At 37.9% G+C, this 16,663-nt stretch overlaps 2 protein-coding genes across 3 annotated transcripts in view; both read right to left on the reverse strand.

Moving 5' to 3' along the window:
- Window positions 1-9,696: 9,696 nt before the first annotated feature.
- On the reverse strand, window positions 9,697-11,632 carry CER1 (cerberus 1, DAN family BMP antagonist). The gene is made up of 2 exons (XM_039363694.1): window positions 10,969-11,632; window positions 9,697-10,258 (listed from the first exon to the last, which is right to left on the reverse strand). The coding sequence occupies exons 1-2, from the start codon at window positions 11,440-11,442 to the stop codon at window positions 9,974-9,976; spliced, it is 759 nt and encodes a 252-aa protein (XP_039219628.1). The 5' UTR covers window positions 11,443-11,632; the 3' UTR covers window positions 9,697-9,973.
- A 2,555-nt stretch (window positions 11,633-14,187) lies between these two features.
- Window positions 14,188-16,663, reverse strand: part of FREM1 (FRAS1 related extracellular matrix 1) — a 90,226-nt gene continuing 87,750 nt past the window's right edge. For both annotated transcript variants that reach the window (XM_039363686.1, XM_039363685.1), the window contains one exon: window positions 14,188-16,290. In XM_039363686.1, coding sequence (XP_039219620.1) covers window positions 16,091-16,290 — 200 coding nt within the window. In that variant the 3' untranslated portion in view covers window positions 14,188-16,090. The remainder of the gene's footprint in view (window positions 16,291-16,663) is intronic.

The following is a 16,663-nucleotide window of genomic DNA, read 5'->3' on the forward strand; positions in this document are numbered from 1 at the left end:
TGGGAAACCTTGCGGCTTTCTTAGTCGCGGTCTAGAGCCTAAAGGAGGAAGGAAGCGCCGCTTCGTGGCAAAGGCGTATGGGCGTTGATAGTAGAGCCAAAGCCTCTACAAGGTAGTCCTAGGCTCACGACCACAATTAAGCCCAAAAATGTCTGTTGTTATAAGTGAAACATTTGTTAAGTGAGTATTGTCCCATTTTACGACCTTTCTTGCCATGGTTGTTAAGTAAATCATGGCAGTTGTTAAGTTAGTAACGGTTATTAAGTGAATCTGGCTTCCCCATTGGTTTTGATTGTCATAACCTCACAAAAGCTGATCGCACGTCCCCAGGACACTGCAACTGTCATAAATGCATGCCAGTTGCCAAGCATCTGAATTTGGATCACGTGATCATGGGAATGCTGCCGTGGTCGTAAGTGTGAAAACAGATATAAGTCACTTTTTTCAGTGCTGTTGTAACTTTGAACGATCACTAAATGAATTGTTGTAAGTCGAGGACTACCTGTACTATCAAAGAACAATGTACCTAAATCTTTTTTTTTACCTAATATAGTGCCATGAAATACAAGCTTTACAATACAGTATTAAGTAAAAAGCATTGCATAAAATAAAAAGGGGAAATACGAGTTTCTGCTGGCAGCCATCCAGTTGAGCAGGCAAAAGATATATAGAATATGAACTTCGGAAGTTGGGTACCAATTCTTTCAGTATGAGTTCATATAGCTTAGTAAACTGAACAGAAGTCTCAAGTTTATATAATACTTTAACAAATTCAGCTTAGGGCTGCCTTGTATCATATATGTCTATGTAATTGCAATGTTTTGCCTTTCAAGGTAGAACAAACAGAATAGGTATACCTTATTAATTTTGCTCAGTGGCCATCAGTATAATTCTAAAGTAGTAGATCTGAAATAATAATGTATTCAATTGGGGCATTACCCAATGCCAGACTGACTGAGGGTGGCTCAACATAACACGACAATACCAAAATAACAATCTTGAGTAAAACAGGCTGGTCTGAACTGCATAAAAAAAAAATCTGACCAACACACAAACCTAGTATCTGCACCCAGCAGGTGTTTCCAGATTCCAGGAGAAAAGTCATGTCTTTACGGCCATCCAGAATATCATCTGGAACAAAGCCACCCAGATTTCAGGGGGAACCTCAATCTGGAGATCAGGTGCTGCAACAGAGAAGGGAAGCTATATAGATCCTGAAAGATGACAGTGTTTAATTGGAGGGAACCAGAGCACATCAACCCTGTTGGTCTTGAACCATTCATTTTACGACCTTGCCACAGTTGCTAAATGAATCACTGCAGTTGTAACATAGTTAAGTGAACCTGGCTTCCCCATTGGCTGCTTGTCAAAAGGTTGCAGAAAATGATCATATGACTCCAGGACATTACAACCATCATAAATACTGTATGAGTTAGTTACTAAGCATCTGAATTTTGATCACATGGCCATGGGGATACTGTAACGGTCATAAGTGTGAAAACAGTCATAATTCACTTTTTTTCAGTGCCATTGTAACTTTGAACAGTCAATAAATGAATTGTTGTAAACTGAGGACTACCTGTACCACTGGAGATACATAATCTTTCAAATAGCCAGATCCCATGTTCTGAAGAACTTTATAGGTGACAGCCAGTTTGATCTAGTGCAGTGGTTCTCAACCTTTTTAATGCCGCGACCCCCAACTGGTCGTAAGTCGAGGACTACTCAACCGGTCGTAAGTCAAGGACTACTCAACTGGTGCAGCACCGTTTGCAGAATGGGACTTTTGGCGGGTCAGCAGGGCAGAGACAGCCTGGACAATTCCTATTGGCTTTTGAAAGCCAATAGAATTAGACTCTATTCAAGAGAGTCTATTCTATTGGCTTTCAAAAGCCAATAGAATAAAAGGGAGTAGCACAGCTAAGGAAAGGGGGAAAAAATGGCAGACTGCGTTGTTTGGCGACCCCCGTGAAATGGTCGTTCGACCCCAAATGGGGTCCCGACCCACAGGTTGAGAACCACTGATCTAGTGGTTAAGGCACCAGGTTAGAAACCTTGGACACTGTGAGTTCAAATCCCCTTAGCCATGAAAGCCAGCTGGGTGATTTTGGGCAGTCACTCTCTTTCAACCCAATCCATCTCTTCAGGTTATTGTAGGGCAGTGGTTCTCAACCTGTGGGTCGGGACCCCATTTGGGGTCGAACGACCATTTCACGGGGGTCGCCAAACAACGCAGTTCGCCATTTTTTCGCCCTTTTCCTTAGCTGTGCTACTCCCTTTTATTCTATTGGCTTTTGAAAGCCAATAGAATAGACTCTCTTGAATAGAGTCTAATTCTATTGGCTTTTAAAAGCCAATAGGAATTGTCCAGGCTGTCTCTGCCCTGCTGAGCCCGCCAAAAGTCCCATTCTGCAAACGGTACTACAAGTTGTCTGCAGCAAAGGCGAGCTGTCTGGAAGTTTCCACCCCTCTCTGCTGAGCAGCTACTAAAAATGTAAGTAAAAGAGAGCCAGGGGTGGGAGGTGGGAGGCCGGCGGGCGCAGGGAGGGTTGCTGGCGCGCGTGGGACCTGACGGGTGCTTTACCTCCCTTGGGCTGGGCCAGCTGGTGGCCCAGCCGGTGGTTGGCCTGCGCCGTCTCTGCCGCTTGCCAGCTACGCCTCGGCTGGCGCAGAGGGCGGCACCACGCATGTGCGGCGCTCCCGGGCAGGGAAAGTCCTCGACTTATGACCGGTTGGGTAGTCCTCGATTTACGACCGGTTGGAGGTCGCGGCATTAAAAAGGTTGAGAACCACTGTTGTAGGGGAAATAAGATGATGAAGCGGTTTTAAGTACATTTGCTGCCTTGAGTTATTTGTAAACATAATAAAGGTGGGATACAAAGAAAAATAAATAGCCAACCAATCAACAGCATCCTGAATTGCATCTGAAAGCAAACTGGCAGCTAGTGCAACTCACAAAGCCGAGTTGTCACATAAGCATGCTAAAGCATGCCTATCTCTACTCCTGCCACTGCATTCTGGCCAGTTGAAACTTCTGAATGGCCTTCAAGGACAAAACCATATGGAACGGTAAAATAAATTCTTGGTATGAAAAGTTGAACATACTTCCATGCTTTACCTTTACTCTGAGTTGTCATAAGTCATAAACTAGAATTAACTTTGTGGTGCAGAAATTGGGTTCCTTATTATTTACCTGTTTTAGTAAAATGATGTCCTAGACATACAGAATGTTTGGGGCGATACATTACTCTGTTAAAGGATATAAAGGTGTCAGTAAGCTATGCATGGAACTTGCTGTCGCTTCTTAGGTTGCAAATCTAGGAAAAAATTCCTGCAGAAGCATTGGTATTTTTATGTGGAATTTTAGCTACAGTATTACATTAAATTTAAATAAGATCTATTTCAAAATTTTAAACAAGTGTGTTATTGCAAACTAGAAGTCTACTTCATTAGAGTTACCAGATTTGGGCTCGAAAAAATCCAGATGACCACTAGATGAAATCCTCGCTTCAGTCACAAACAAAATGACCAGGTAATATGCTTTTCTGAAGTGAGTAAGACTTATTTCTGAGTAAACATACTTAAGGTTGAGTCAACAATTAAGAATCCATTTGAATAATGAAGAAACTGATAACTTTGATTATGGGTGCAACAGGATGTCAACAATAAAGGCAAGGTAGGTAGCTTATTATTTGTTCAAAGTAAGTCATAGCACTTAACTATGATTTTATCTGAACTAGAAAAAGCCAAGCAGGGTTCAGCCAAATCTATCTAACAGATAATCCCAGAGCATAGTCAATGGCAAGCCATATTGTTGCTACGGAAATTACATAGATTTTTCCTTGAAGTTTGAACCAGATTTAGCTCTAGAGAGTGTTTACCTGGAAAGTCATGGGCATACAAGAGAAGGGGTGAAATTATGGTAATGTGTGACAACATCATCAAGCAATGTTGCAATTTGCATGCATACATTAGGCATTGGAATGCAAGCATGTAATTGAGGCATTGTGTGTCATTGTGGTGACGCTGTATATGTAGCCATTTTGCTGTCATTGCAGTTTACTACAGATGCTTCTGGGAATAGTCACAATGAATACAACCTACAACTCTTCTCCATTCACATATGTACAGAGATATTGAAAGAATGGAAGAAAATTGCCTACCTTCAGATAATTGTGTGTGTGTGTGTGTGTGTGTGTGTGTGTGTGTGTGTGTGTGTATATATATATATATATATATATATATATATATATATATATATATATATATATATATTTTTCTGAGGTTTTCGCGGGTATTTGTATATAGGTCTTTGGTTGTTCGGGTTTTCTCCCGCGTAAAATTGGAAGTGTCTTGGCAACGTTTCGACGAAGTCACATTCGTCATCTTCAGGCTGGTGTTTTTAGCTTCTTGCTTTGAGCAGCAAAGATGACGAATGTGACTTCGTCGAAACGTTGCCAAGACACTTCCAATTTTACGCGGGAGAAAACCCGAACAACCAAAGACCTATATATATGATAGTTGATAGATACATACAAAGATACAAAGAGCTCATATGTACATTATATACACACACAGAAGTACATACACCAAAATCAAAATATATCAAAAAACAGCAAAAGTCAAAATTGGGAGGTCCTTGGTGCTCTCTGGTTTTCTTGGCAGACGTTGGATTACTTTTGACTTAATTTTGATTTCATTTAAGTAAAAATTACATCAAGTATAATTTCTAGCACATTGTCCAAGTCCAATGAATTATCTTGTGTGGCTTCTATAAAAATTATCTTGTTTGGATTCTATAAAAGGAAATATTTGAAGCAAATTCTGCCCAGAGCAAAATCAATTATGGTTAATTGCCATAGGCAGATCAGGATGGATGGCAGCTTCATCGCTATCAGCTGGGAATTCTGCCTTGAGCACCCACAACTGATGCACATACTCAGTCTCCTGGCTGTGAAGACACCCCCCCCCCCAATCTGTCAGAGTGGCAGGATGCCCATTCTGAGCTAGTCTGATTTTTCTGCTCTGCATTAACATTCTAAAAGTTATAGGTGAAATAGACAGCTTAAAGATTATCAGCTTGCATCATATTTGGAAAAGAATTATACAACTATGAAATATTTTTAAAGAAATAAAATCTAAACTGAATATAACACGTATATCCAGTTTGCTTAGCAATTTCCATTGCTAAGCAAGACAGTTGTTAAGTGAGTTTTGCCCCATTTTATGACCTTTCTTGTCAAGTTGTTAGTAACATGGTTGTTAAGTAAATCTGGCTTTCCCATTGACTGCTTGTCAGAAGATTGCAAAAAGGTGACAACATGACCCCAGGACACTGCAACCGTCATAAATACATGCCAGTTGCCAAGTGTCCAAATGATCATGTGACCATGGAGATTCTGCAATGGTTGAAAGTATGAAAAACATGCATAAATCACATTTTTCAGTGCCATTGTAAATTTGGTCACTAAGTAAATGGTGGATTACCTGTAACAAAATTGTCATAGGTTGGGGGTTTTTTTTATTCAAATTAAATAGCCTCCAAGATGTCACGGATTATCTGTCCTTTCCAACTAATCAGCTGTTTTATTCCTAGCTTCTTTCTCCTATTCATGAAGTCCTTGACTAATGACTGATCACTTAGTGACTGTTTGAAATTATGATGGACCTCCTTTCCCAAAGCAATTTACAATCTTATTCCTAAATTATAATACCTGAGCCTCCCCCATGCAGTCAGGTGACCATATTTTGGGCACTCCACAATCACACATTTACAGCCATTTGCAGCTCCCTGGGGTCACATGACCGCAGTTTACAATAGTTCCAGTTTGGTGGAAACCTGCATTTACTTCCAGTTTACAGGAAGAAACAATAGAAAACAATGCATTTGCTTAATGACTGCCATGTTCAAAGGTAATACAATTGAGTACAGTTGTAATGCTGAGAAAGCTGGTTTTTCAAGATATATCAGCTATACAAATTCTACCAAGCCCTTGCAGACAATCCTCAAAGCTTATCCAACCCAGACTTTCCATCTTCTGTCACCTGCCTGCTCTTTTGAGATTAATCCTAGAAAAGTCTTTGTTTTCAATGTTTTGGCTATTTTATTTACAGTTTATATAATTTGCAAGCCATCTGGAACATCATCCTGAAAATGTGAGAATATGAATAACTGGAACTGATTTCTATAACCTTAATTTGAATCGTATCAAAGGGCTGTCTTTCAGCAGTGGTTCTGTACTGCTTCACTCAAAAATCTTACCAGCAAATAAATATCCTTGCATCTGAGGTTCCTAAATATTGCACAGCCATGCAGAAATCTTTCTTGGGGCTCCCCGATGTCTGTGTTATGTTGTTGTTTATAAATTACCACAGGAATCACCAGCTGTCATCATAAAATTTTTATTGGCACTCTGTAAATATTAAATCAGCAGGCTAAAATCATGCCATGTGCCTGAGCAGCTGATGCTCTCTTGTGGATGCAGCCAACCAGAGAAGAGGATACACGGTGTTGTCTACAAGCCTGATTCTTCATGAGAAATTCTGGCAGGGTCACCCTCTAAGCATCATCTTGAACCAGAAGCTGCACCTTTCCTTCACATCCGTCACAAATGTTTTAAGATTAACAGCAATGGATTACCTTGGCTAAATATATGAGCTTCCTACTCCAGAGATGAGAACTGAACCTCATTTTCAACATTAAATGAGTGGGAAAGGCACAGATCTACACCCTCATACTTTAAAACACACACACCAATGGTGCTTCAGCTTACATTTTGTTCCTCTGGATTTAGAATAAGCTACCTTTGAACAGCCCAACAGTAGTGTTTAATCCTCCTTGAAAGGCCTAGTTTGTACTCAGAATAGTAAGATGACAACTTATAGTAAGACGATAACTTAATTATACCACTGCAATTTGTAGGTAGGTAGGGTTCATTGATACAAATGGAATATTGCATGTACTGTAGGTAAAACAAACACACACACAAGAGAAAACAAGTTCTATCTTAAATTTCTTCCTGCTGGTTTTCATTGCATTCAGGACCCTTTTATTGGGAGAAAAAAAAGCATTGTGCTACATGGTCTCACAATCTCTAGCAATATAGGCTTGATACAGGTTTATCAGTTTGGAGAGCAAGCCTGGGTTATTAGGTAATAAGATGTATGAGAAATACAAACCTTCACAAAGGATAATATATCTATGTATTCATTCACTCATTCATTCAACGAAAACTACTAGCTCTGAATTGGCTAGCTTCTTATATACTGTAGGAAGTTTGACAGCAAATACTTTAGCATCTTTATTTTACTTCTACCTGGGATTTGTGCAACAGAAAGCGAACATAATGCTCACCTCTCCTATTTTCCTCATGACAACTCTGTGGGGCTAAGCTGTGAGGAAATAACTAAGCCAACGTCATCCAGTTGGTTTTCACATCTAAACAAAGACTACAACTCATGATTTTGTGGTCTCTAGTTCAGCACCTTAACTCCTACACTAAACTGGGTGTTATTTTATATTGCAGTTGTATGACAGTACATGTCTACTTAGAAATGAATTCTGTTTATTTAAAGATGAAGTACTTTGAAGAAGGTATCTATAGGACCGTGGTCAAGCTATAATTCAATTCCCAATACTGTTGAGCTAGTAAGGGTTACTTCTGAGTACACACACATATATGAATAACTTACAACTAATAAAGAGACTAAAGCATAAAATGAATAGTTTGACAAAAAAAAGCATGTTCACATCACACATGAAATCCTCACCAATTAACCCAATTCAATGTGGACTTTAAATATTAGGTAAATATTTTAGCTTTTGATCTTACACAAACAGCCTACGTAATTGTCCTGGATGCTAGAAACTGATCTTCCATTGTATGGAGTATTTTGTAACCATTGGTAGCCCGTTCTTATTTTCTTACAAGAATGTGTTTTAGCCTTTATTAACATTTCAGATATTTTAAATATTGCTCACAGTATTTTCAAGTTTTTGCATCTCCCTCCCTCCCTAAAATCTGTACTAACAATAAATATGCAATCCTTTGTTAATTGTTAGAGGCATTACTGAGATATTTGTGATCCAGAATAGCTATTTATGTTAGTTAACCTGATTTTTAAAACAGAAAAAAAAGTACTCTGGAGACTGACAATTAGTTATACTTAAGTAAGGTAAGTATAGCAATAACTGTTAATTATTTCTCCTCCAGCAGGAAATACCTTTGAAAATCCAGAATATTTAAACTGAATTTTAAAAACTCAAAATACATAAGCTACTTTTGAGAACAGCCTGTGTCCTATGTAAAGTGAAATGTGGATTGTACAGAAACCCTGGGCAGCAATCTTTTGCCTTTCCTTTTTTTTTTTTTTTTTTGGTTTGTTAGCACCTGGGCTCAACTTGCTCTGAATATGGGAGTTGACTCTTAAAATCGGATCCAATTAACACATCCTTGATATAACAGAATACAGTGTTAATTACATGCAGCTGATCATTGCTGGGTTAATTAAACACTCACCCCCCCCCCAGCTAAGGCATTAATCTAATTAACAATTACTACAGCTGCTGTTTTCTCTTTACACTTGCTTTCTAAATGGTGCATATTCACACTTCAGTCCTAATCCAGCAAATTCTTCCTCTAAAGAATTTCCTTTGAGGTAGATGGCAGAAAGAGGTTAGAAATTGTGGTCAGTACTCAGAGAACTGAATACCTGAGAAATAATTTGATATTCTTGAACATGTATGGTGTTTGCTAAAGACCGAACTAAAATATGTTTATATTTTCTTATTTGATATACCCTTTTAACTGTTGAAGTTTGAACATTGTAGCAATTTTACAGTACTCCTTAAAAAGTATTGGCAGCAACCTTAAACTCACAGTTCTCCTTAGAACTGGAATTGATGTACAGCAATACTGTAGAGTTTTGTGCTCAAAGTTCTACTGAACTAAATAGGCTGGAAAAAAAAGATTTAAAGTTTAATTGTATACATCAACTATTAGAAAGGAATTGATGGAAATTAAAATTCTAATAGGTCTTGAATTCCAACATATTTAATACTATTGAGAGTTGGACAGCATATAAATTTAATAATTATATCATACTTTCTTTTGGTTATAATACCACCACATACTAGAATATTGTCATTGTGTTTGTTTTTTTGTTTTAAATGAGCTGTTCAGATCTCTAATCAACTTGATGTCACATTTGGAACCATCAATGCTGGGCTACAAAATATGGAAGTCTGCAGCCCAAAGGATTTTTTTTTTTTTTTTGCCTCTTTGAAATTCAAATATGAGGCAGCATATACAAAGATGGAGAGGTAAAGACAATTTAAGCTTTATAGGACATACTGTACTGCTTATGGCATCCCTATTTCCCTATTATAGCAAAAATGCAGGTGAGGTTATATCCAAAAAGCTTCAAAAATGAGAAAGGCACATGATTTAGTGAAACTGATTTTGAAAAATACATGTTGAGCCTTGAAGCTAAACATGTTTTGCATACTTTGTAAGAGATCACTAATTTCAGTCCATAAATTGAAAAACATTTTTATTCAAAGTATATAAGGCAGGCAGTAATTCCAGTTTTATTGTGGATGATAAACAGAGTACTCATATTACACATTTAATCCTATGGTGCAGAAGCAACATACTATTCAATGTTCACTCCAATAGGTCTATTACTGTCCTGTCGTGTGTTCCACATTTATCAGAATCATACTTTTGTTTTAAAATGTACATAAAACACATACCCAAATATACCCCTAAAAAAAGATGAAGCCTATTCAAATTATTGTTGCTAATGGACTTCTCAAGCTGCAATTATGTTTGGAGTGTGCTGTTTCCTATAAGCTACAACAGTCTTTATCAAGGCAGATGCTAACTATTACAAAAGGATTTATCAGCATTCTTGGCTCTGAGCAAGTATAGATTCAATTGAAAGTCAAGTTATTTCAGATGGTTCATATGTGCTAAGGCTCATTCGAATGCAGGGGTGGGTGTAGAAACCCTGCTTCCATTTCTTCTGTATTCTGAACTACACACTTGCATTCTTCAATAATCATAACCCTCTTGGTTACTAGGTTAACCATGGTGCAGTTCATCTTCAGTTGCTTCATGGAGAATTTGGTGGGCAAGCAGTGGGAACAAAAGCTATACATGCGATCATCAGCACCAGGAACATGGAAAGAACTGCATTTCCCAAAGCACAGGTTGTTTTGTATCACCACTTTGTCACAATTTTCATGTGTAATGCTCTGAAAGGAAACACACTGTTATTAAAACAATTGCCATAGTAGAATAAGATAGCCAGATATATAAAAACTAATGTGTCCCTGCAACCTTTAGGTGCAAGCTGGTAATATTGTCTGAGAAGTGTTTTAGATACTAATAAATCGCAACTTTACTGCTTTAACGATTATTAGAAATGCAGAAAGATTTAAAGGGGAAATCTGTTTGCAGGCTCTTTGAAATATAGAGATTTCTACCAATTACTCAAGGTTATTGCCTAAGAATTCCCTGAAAATTTTCCCCAGCAGAATGTGAGTCAAACACCTATGTTCAGCTTTTTGCAATTTCAGTAGAACAAACTGGAAGTCTCCTCTAACAGAAATTTCCAGCCCAAAGTTATCAATATTCTGGTTTTTTTTAATACACTTGTAATATTTCAAATATAAGACAATTTCTAAGAACACCAGCAAACCACTTTTCACTGCAATTAAACTCCAAGGTTTTGGCTGCAAAAATCCATTTGCTATCAGATACCAACAAATATATATATTAAAAACCCACATTTTTTTCACATAGGGGCTGTGTAAATTTTTACAGCCCTTATTTTAGCTTTTCTTCTATAAATTGGGGGAGATAGCTTATCTTGTAGGGCTATTCTAAGCTTGAACTCTTGAGCAGTATAGCAGGGCCTATTTCTAATTAAAATGTAGGAAAGTATTATATTTGTGACATTTACCTGAGAGAAAGGAAGCATGTTGCAAACCTCCTGGTAAATCTCACTCATCTTGATTGGAAGGATCACCTCTTCAGATTTTGACTTGCTCTTCAATTTAAAAAGGTCCCAGAATTTTTTGGCATCTTTTCTGAAGGCTGCTGCTGCGTCTCTCTTAGTCTGTGGGCGAGAAGGTGGATGTTTTGGATACCCAGAGGATGGGGTTATGTTTGCAGAAGCCCAGCCTCCCAAATCATCAGCCACTTCTTGCTTAACTGTATCTGGGGAAATAAAAGGAGGTCCTTGTGACAAGTCCTGTTGTTTGATTTTCATTTCTGCCAATGATACCATTAGCCCCTCAGGTTTCCTCACAGTTCTTTCAAATTCCCCTAAATACTTAGTGAGCATATGTAGGGAGTTTTTCTGTTGCATTTCTTCTCTTTGCTCTGCTTTTCCAAGCCATGAAACCAACAATATCTGAAACAATAGTAAAAACATCGTGGTTGCCTTTCTCCTTCAACTCCCTTCTGTTAAAAAAAAAAGGCAGCAGGAAGATTGTTGTATTTATAAAGGAAGCCTAAAATACTTGTTTCCAGCTGTTGAGTAGGGGAGGGGGGAAGAGGCAGAGAGGACGGCTAATCAGTGACACCATTAACATTCATTAACTACAGCCTCTAACAATGATAAAGTTAACTTGTCCTGCTGTGGTATGTGTATTTCTAGTTACATCTGTTTTCTCTAGTAGGAGTCATTTTGAATTTTTTGGATTAGAAGTTTAGTTGTTGTCTAAGTATTGAGGAAAGTTCATAGACATTAATTTAGCTAATGCATTTGGTCCCAAGTCACGGCATAGGGCATTAAGGATTCAATACAATAACATGGAGAATGCTATATTTGTAGGTACACATTACAGCTTTGAATTAAATTTCATGTCTTAGTAAGATGAAAGTTTATCATTTGAAAATAACAGCTGGATTATATCTGGTCAGGTTATATGCCATTTGGAATGGACCCAAATAGATTAAAAAAAAAAAAAAATACAGAGTGTAAAAACTAATAGAGGATGCACCTTTTGAAAAATGCAAATATTAAATAAAATAATGAGCCAGTTTCTCACTACTCAGATGATTAAAACACTTAGGATTTTGGAAATGTTCTAGTTCAACCTGTACTTATTGCAAGACTCTTTAATATGTAGATCTTTTTAAGTCTTACAATAGGTAACAAAAATTGGGAAAATATTAGTTCATGCAGGTCCCCAGAGTGTAGACTTTAAGTATTGTCTTCCTTCTGATAAGCAGGTATTATTCTCAACTTTGTTTGCACATGAACTGTTTGTAAATCATAGATAACTCCCAGAAAAATGTTCCCATTGGTTTGGGTCAACCATCTTACACTGTGTTTAAAAGGGAAAGATCCATGTCAACTCTTGGTATTATACATGGTACTACTACTATGGCACTCCATGTGTACCATAGTTGTAGTAATTCATTTTATCCATTTCTGTAGAAATGGGTTTGCCATGAAGGTTCTGTAAAATAAAATCTGAGTATTCATATTCCATCTTTTCTAGAAAGCCAAAGTTAACAACTAGACATGTATAATAGGAAAGTTAACTATCTGGCAGGAGTGCCTTTCAAATCTCACTTTGTTTATAAGTGAAAAGAGCACTGATAAAAGTATCTTACTCATGCTGCACTAACAGCATCCAGAATGTTTATAGACCTCAATGCAGTGGTGGGATTCAGCCAGTTCGCACCAGTTCGGCAGAACCAGTAGCTAATTTTTTTGTTGTCCAGGCCCAGAATGGACTTCCAGAAGCGGCATCCACACAGAGAACTGGCTGTTCACATATTTGAATCCCACCACTGCCTCAATGGTATCTTCATATATGAACTTTCAATGATTGTTTGGCTGTAAGTTATTGCTGTTCAAGCTGAAATCACAACCTCACCAGAAAGGATTGGATCCTATGTCTTTCCATATTATGGTGTAATTTTTAATAATTTCATAACTCTTCTCAATTTAAAACACTAAAAACAGCAATGGCCATCAGTCCCCTAGTTGCTTGACCTATAACCTACATCTTTAAAAAATAAATGCATCGTGTTCTATAATGGCAAGTAAAAAACATAACTGTTTTTTCTAAAAGTGGGAAGGTCGGACACCACATGGTTTTAACAAGCTAAAAAAAAGTCACTTTAAATGCTTCATTTTATTATGATATTTTTCAACAGCTGGATGCAAGAAGAGATCGTCTCCATTCTCATGGACACATAAAACATACAGGCATGGAAACAGAGATAATAACAATCTTGGTAAGCAGTGAGTTCAAAGAAAGCTATTGCATTGTTTTACAAGACTGTCTCAGTCCTTGTTATAGATTTCAATCTGGATATTTAAGTTGCTGCAACTGGTTCTGCTGGATGTGGACTGAAATGAATAAACATCCTTGGAAGACATAAACCAACATAATATATATTTGCATAGTTGTTGTTTTCTTTGTTGAATAGCCATCCTGAGAGGGAGGAGACTGGTCTGCATTGAGACTCAGGATGCAAAGGATGAAGGTTTTACAAATGTTGCTACTCTCATCCCTACAAAAAACCCATCCTATGAGGCTTACTGCTCTTGTCCCATTGCAAGGAGATGGTGTAATGGTTGAAGAGACTGTTTTTCTTGTCTTCAAGAATTAAAGAGGTAAATAAGTTCCCTTGTAGCCCAAAACAATCAAGCAGCAAAACAAAAAGAGAGACTTGCACTGCCCCAGAAAGGAAGCATTTTCGGGATTCTGGAAGAAAAAGCATTCTTGTAAATTTAAGGCAGAGAACTCCTCTGTTGGTTCTCTCTTGTAAATGTTGGAACTGATTTACAGAAGAAAAATGGTAATGACTTGAAATGTCCTCAGTCTTCTTTCTTCTCATTCCTCCCCACTTGCGCGCCCCCCCCCCACACTTCCTTTTCTCCTTTTTTTTTTAAACAAACAGAACAACTCTATGCAATTGTTTGGGTCACTGAATATGGCAATCGTGCACCTGGACAATCAATGCTGGAAAAGCCACATAGTGTGTGTGTGTGTAATGTGTGTGGGAGGAGACCAGGCAAAGATAGGAGCAATGATGCCTATGTTGCAAATTGCCTCTCCTCCCTTTTCTATGGGTAGCTTGAGGTTTTGATGCGATATACTTTGATCAATTATCACAGCACCAAGTTTTTTCTGGAAAATTGATTATACATTCTCAGCAATCTCCAATGCTATTTTTATTAATACATTGTATTTAGATATTACAGTAGAAAACAGCACATAATGCATGCCATTTAAGGTACAAAAGTAGATCAGCATCCTTCAAGTTCAAATAAAACTAAACCTACAGCAGTAAAGGTATTATTTTATCTAGATTCATTCTATCCCTCCAAATACACATTGCACAGGAAAAAAATCTATTTTCAGTGCCACTAAAAAGGGGAAGGGGAACTATGTGCCCATAAAGGATCGGTATACTTATAAATATTTTCACTTATTTATCAATATGGAATAATGGAAGGTAAAACATGACTTTGAAAAATAACATTAGTTTTCCAACGAGCAGTCTCAGATTTACATACAAGAGTGTATTAGGAGATTATTGGCGTGTCAAAGTGAACTGCAGTGAGTTTTTTAAAATTGTTTTTGTTAGTACATCTCATTTTCCCCTTTCAGAATTTGTCAGAATATTTATTCAATTCCAGGCTTTTATAATAACTCAAATAGATTACCCAGTGTACTTTGCACATTCCAGTCTGTACGAATTTCACATATATTCTTCCTATATATTTTTTGTGTGCAAGTGGATTTTATTTTCAAATTCTACCTCCCATTTGCAGTACAGTTCTTCCCAGCAAGCATCCACACAAGAGGATTGGGAAATGTGTATAAATTCTCAGGTTTGTCTGGCCCAGTCTAGCACCTTCAAAAGGTGTTGGACTGCAGCATCCAGAATTCCTGTCTAGGTTGGTTGTAGTCTCAACACATCACAAAGTCACAAAAAGTTGAATGGACATTCAGAATGTCTCCAATGTTAATGGAGGGAAGGAAAGAAAATTATCAAAGAGAGGCCAGAGAAATTTACATGCAAATAAAACTTAGAGCTTATCAGGGATGGTAGCAAAAGTTAAAATGCTTCTGTTGGGAAATCAGCTAGCAATGATGGCTAGGGAGATCTTATAATGCTTCAGAATTTATATTCATAACTCATAGTCAATTTTGAAGGGAACACATTTGAATTTGTTACCGTGAGAATTGGAAAGTTCACTTGACATTTAGCAATAGCACTTAGTCTTGTATTCCACAGTGCTTTACAGCACTCCCTGAGTGGTTTACAAATGTCAGCATGTTGCCCTCAGCCATCTGGATCCTCATTTTACCAACCTTGGAAGGATGGAAGGCCGAGTCAACCTTGAGCTGGTCAGGAACAAACTCCTGGTTGTGGGCAGAGTTCACCTGCAATACTGCATTCTAACCATTGTGCCACAATGGCTCCTACATTTGCCCCAAATATAGACATATAGAAATTTATCACAGAATAACGTAATGCAATTTTGTTAAGGGAATGTTTGACATTTGTTGGAAGTTTACATCCGGGTATATTATAAAATGGGCATGAGCATTGTGGAGTGGCACAATGTTCACTTTTTTGCTCAGTGTATCTGCAACCAGCCTCCTTTGACCAAACGAAGAGCAGGATTTTGCCTGCATTCCTAAATAACCGTAACAGTTGTGGGGGATGACATGTCTTATCTGAGAAAGATGGTGAATAGCATATGATATAGCGTCTATGCTCAATTCAGAGCTTTTTCCAATTAACCTTTTAGCCTCTTCATATACAGGATCTCTCGAAAGAGACAGAAATGAGTTCTGGAACTAATGAATTTGATTCTTGACACATAGCCATTGTATCACAAACCACGGGAGAACAAGAGCAGATAGGACGGCAAGCAGAAAAAAAAAATTTCTGCATCCCATTTGAACCCTTTTCTCAAGTAGGGATTTTTTTCAAATGGGCCAAGCAACTGCCCATTTATAAGTTCCATCAACACTTCCGACTGACTGAAAATAAAAGTTTTATCGTATAGAAAGCCAAGTAAGGGGTCTAGCTATCCGTTTTGTTTACAGTTTTGTGGAACACATGTAACTGTACGCTTTGCCCTTCCTGCACTCTTTTCTTTGCCATTTTCCCTGCTGTTGTACTAAAATGCAGTTCCTCCTTTGCTTTGAAAGACGAGGCGGGCCTCTTCTCCAGTTTGTGAAGGCAACACGTTCTCTGTTGATCCATTCCAGCTGACCTGGGTTTCGTTGATCATTCAAACCTATAATGCATTACATGTATAAGCAGACCGTCTGAGAACAACTGATTCAAGCATTTTAACCAAGTTTTTTTTTGGGGGGGGGGGTTCTATCTGATCTTCCATGTCACAGATTTTCGAATAATTTCCAGATGTTTTTTTTTTCTCTTCCGACAATAAATTTGTTCCATGAACAAGGAAGATTACATTTTGTGGTGAAAATAGATTCTGCTGGTATTCAGACTAGAGAAATGTCTGAGGATTTAATTGCAAGGAACTGCTGCAAGTGATCATACCTATTTTCTGATTGGTGCTTTTCTACCATCTAACTGACAGCCATCTTTCCATTAGCTTTTAGGACAGAGGTCCCCAATCTTTTGGGCACCAGGGACCAGTT

Source organism: Crotalus tigris, unplaced genomic scaffold (assembly GCF_016545835.1).
Source record: "Crotalus tigris isolate CLP2741 ecotype Arizona unplaced genomic scaffold, ASM1654583v1 scf7180000019563.1149672, whole genome shotgun sequence".
Lineage (NCBI taxonomy): Eukaryota > Metazoa > Chordata > Lepidosauria > Squamata > Viperidae > Crotalus > Crotalus tigris.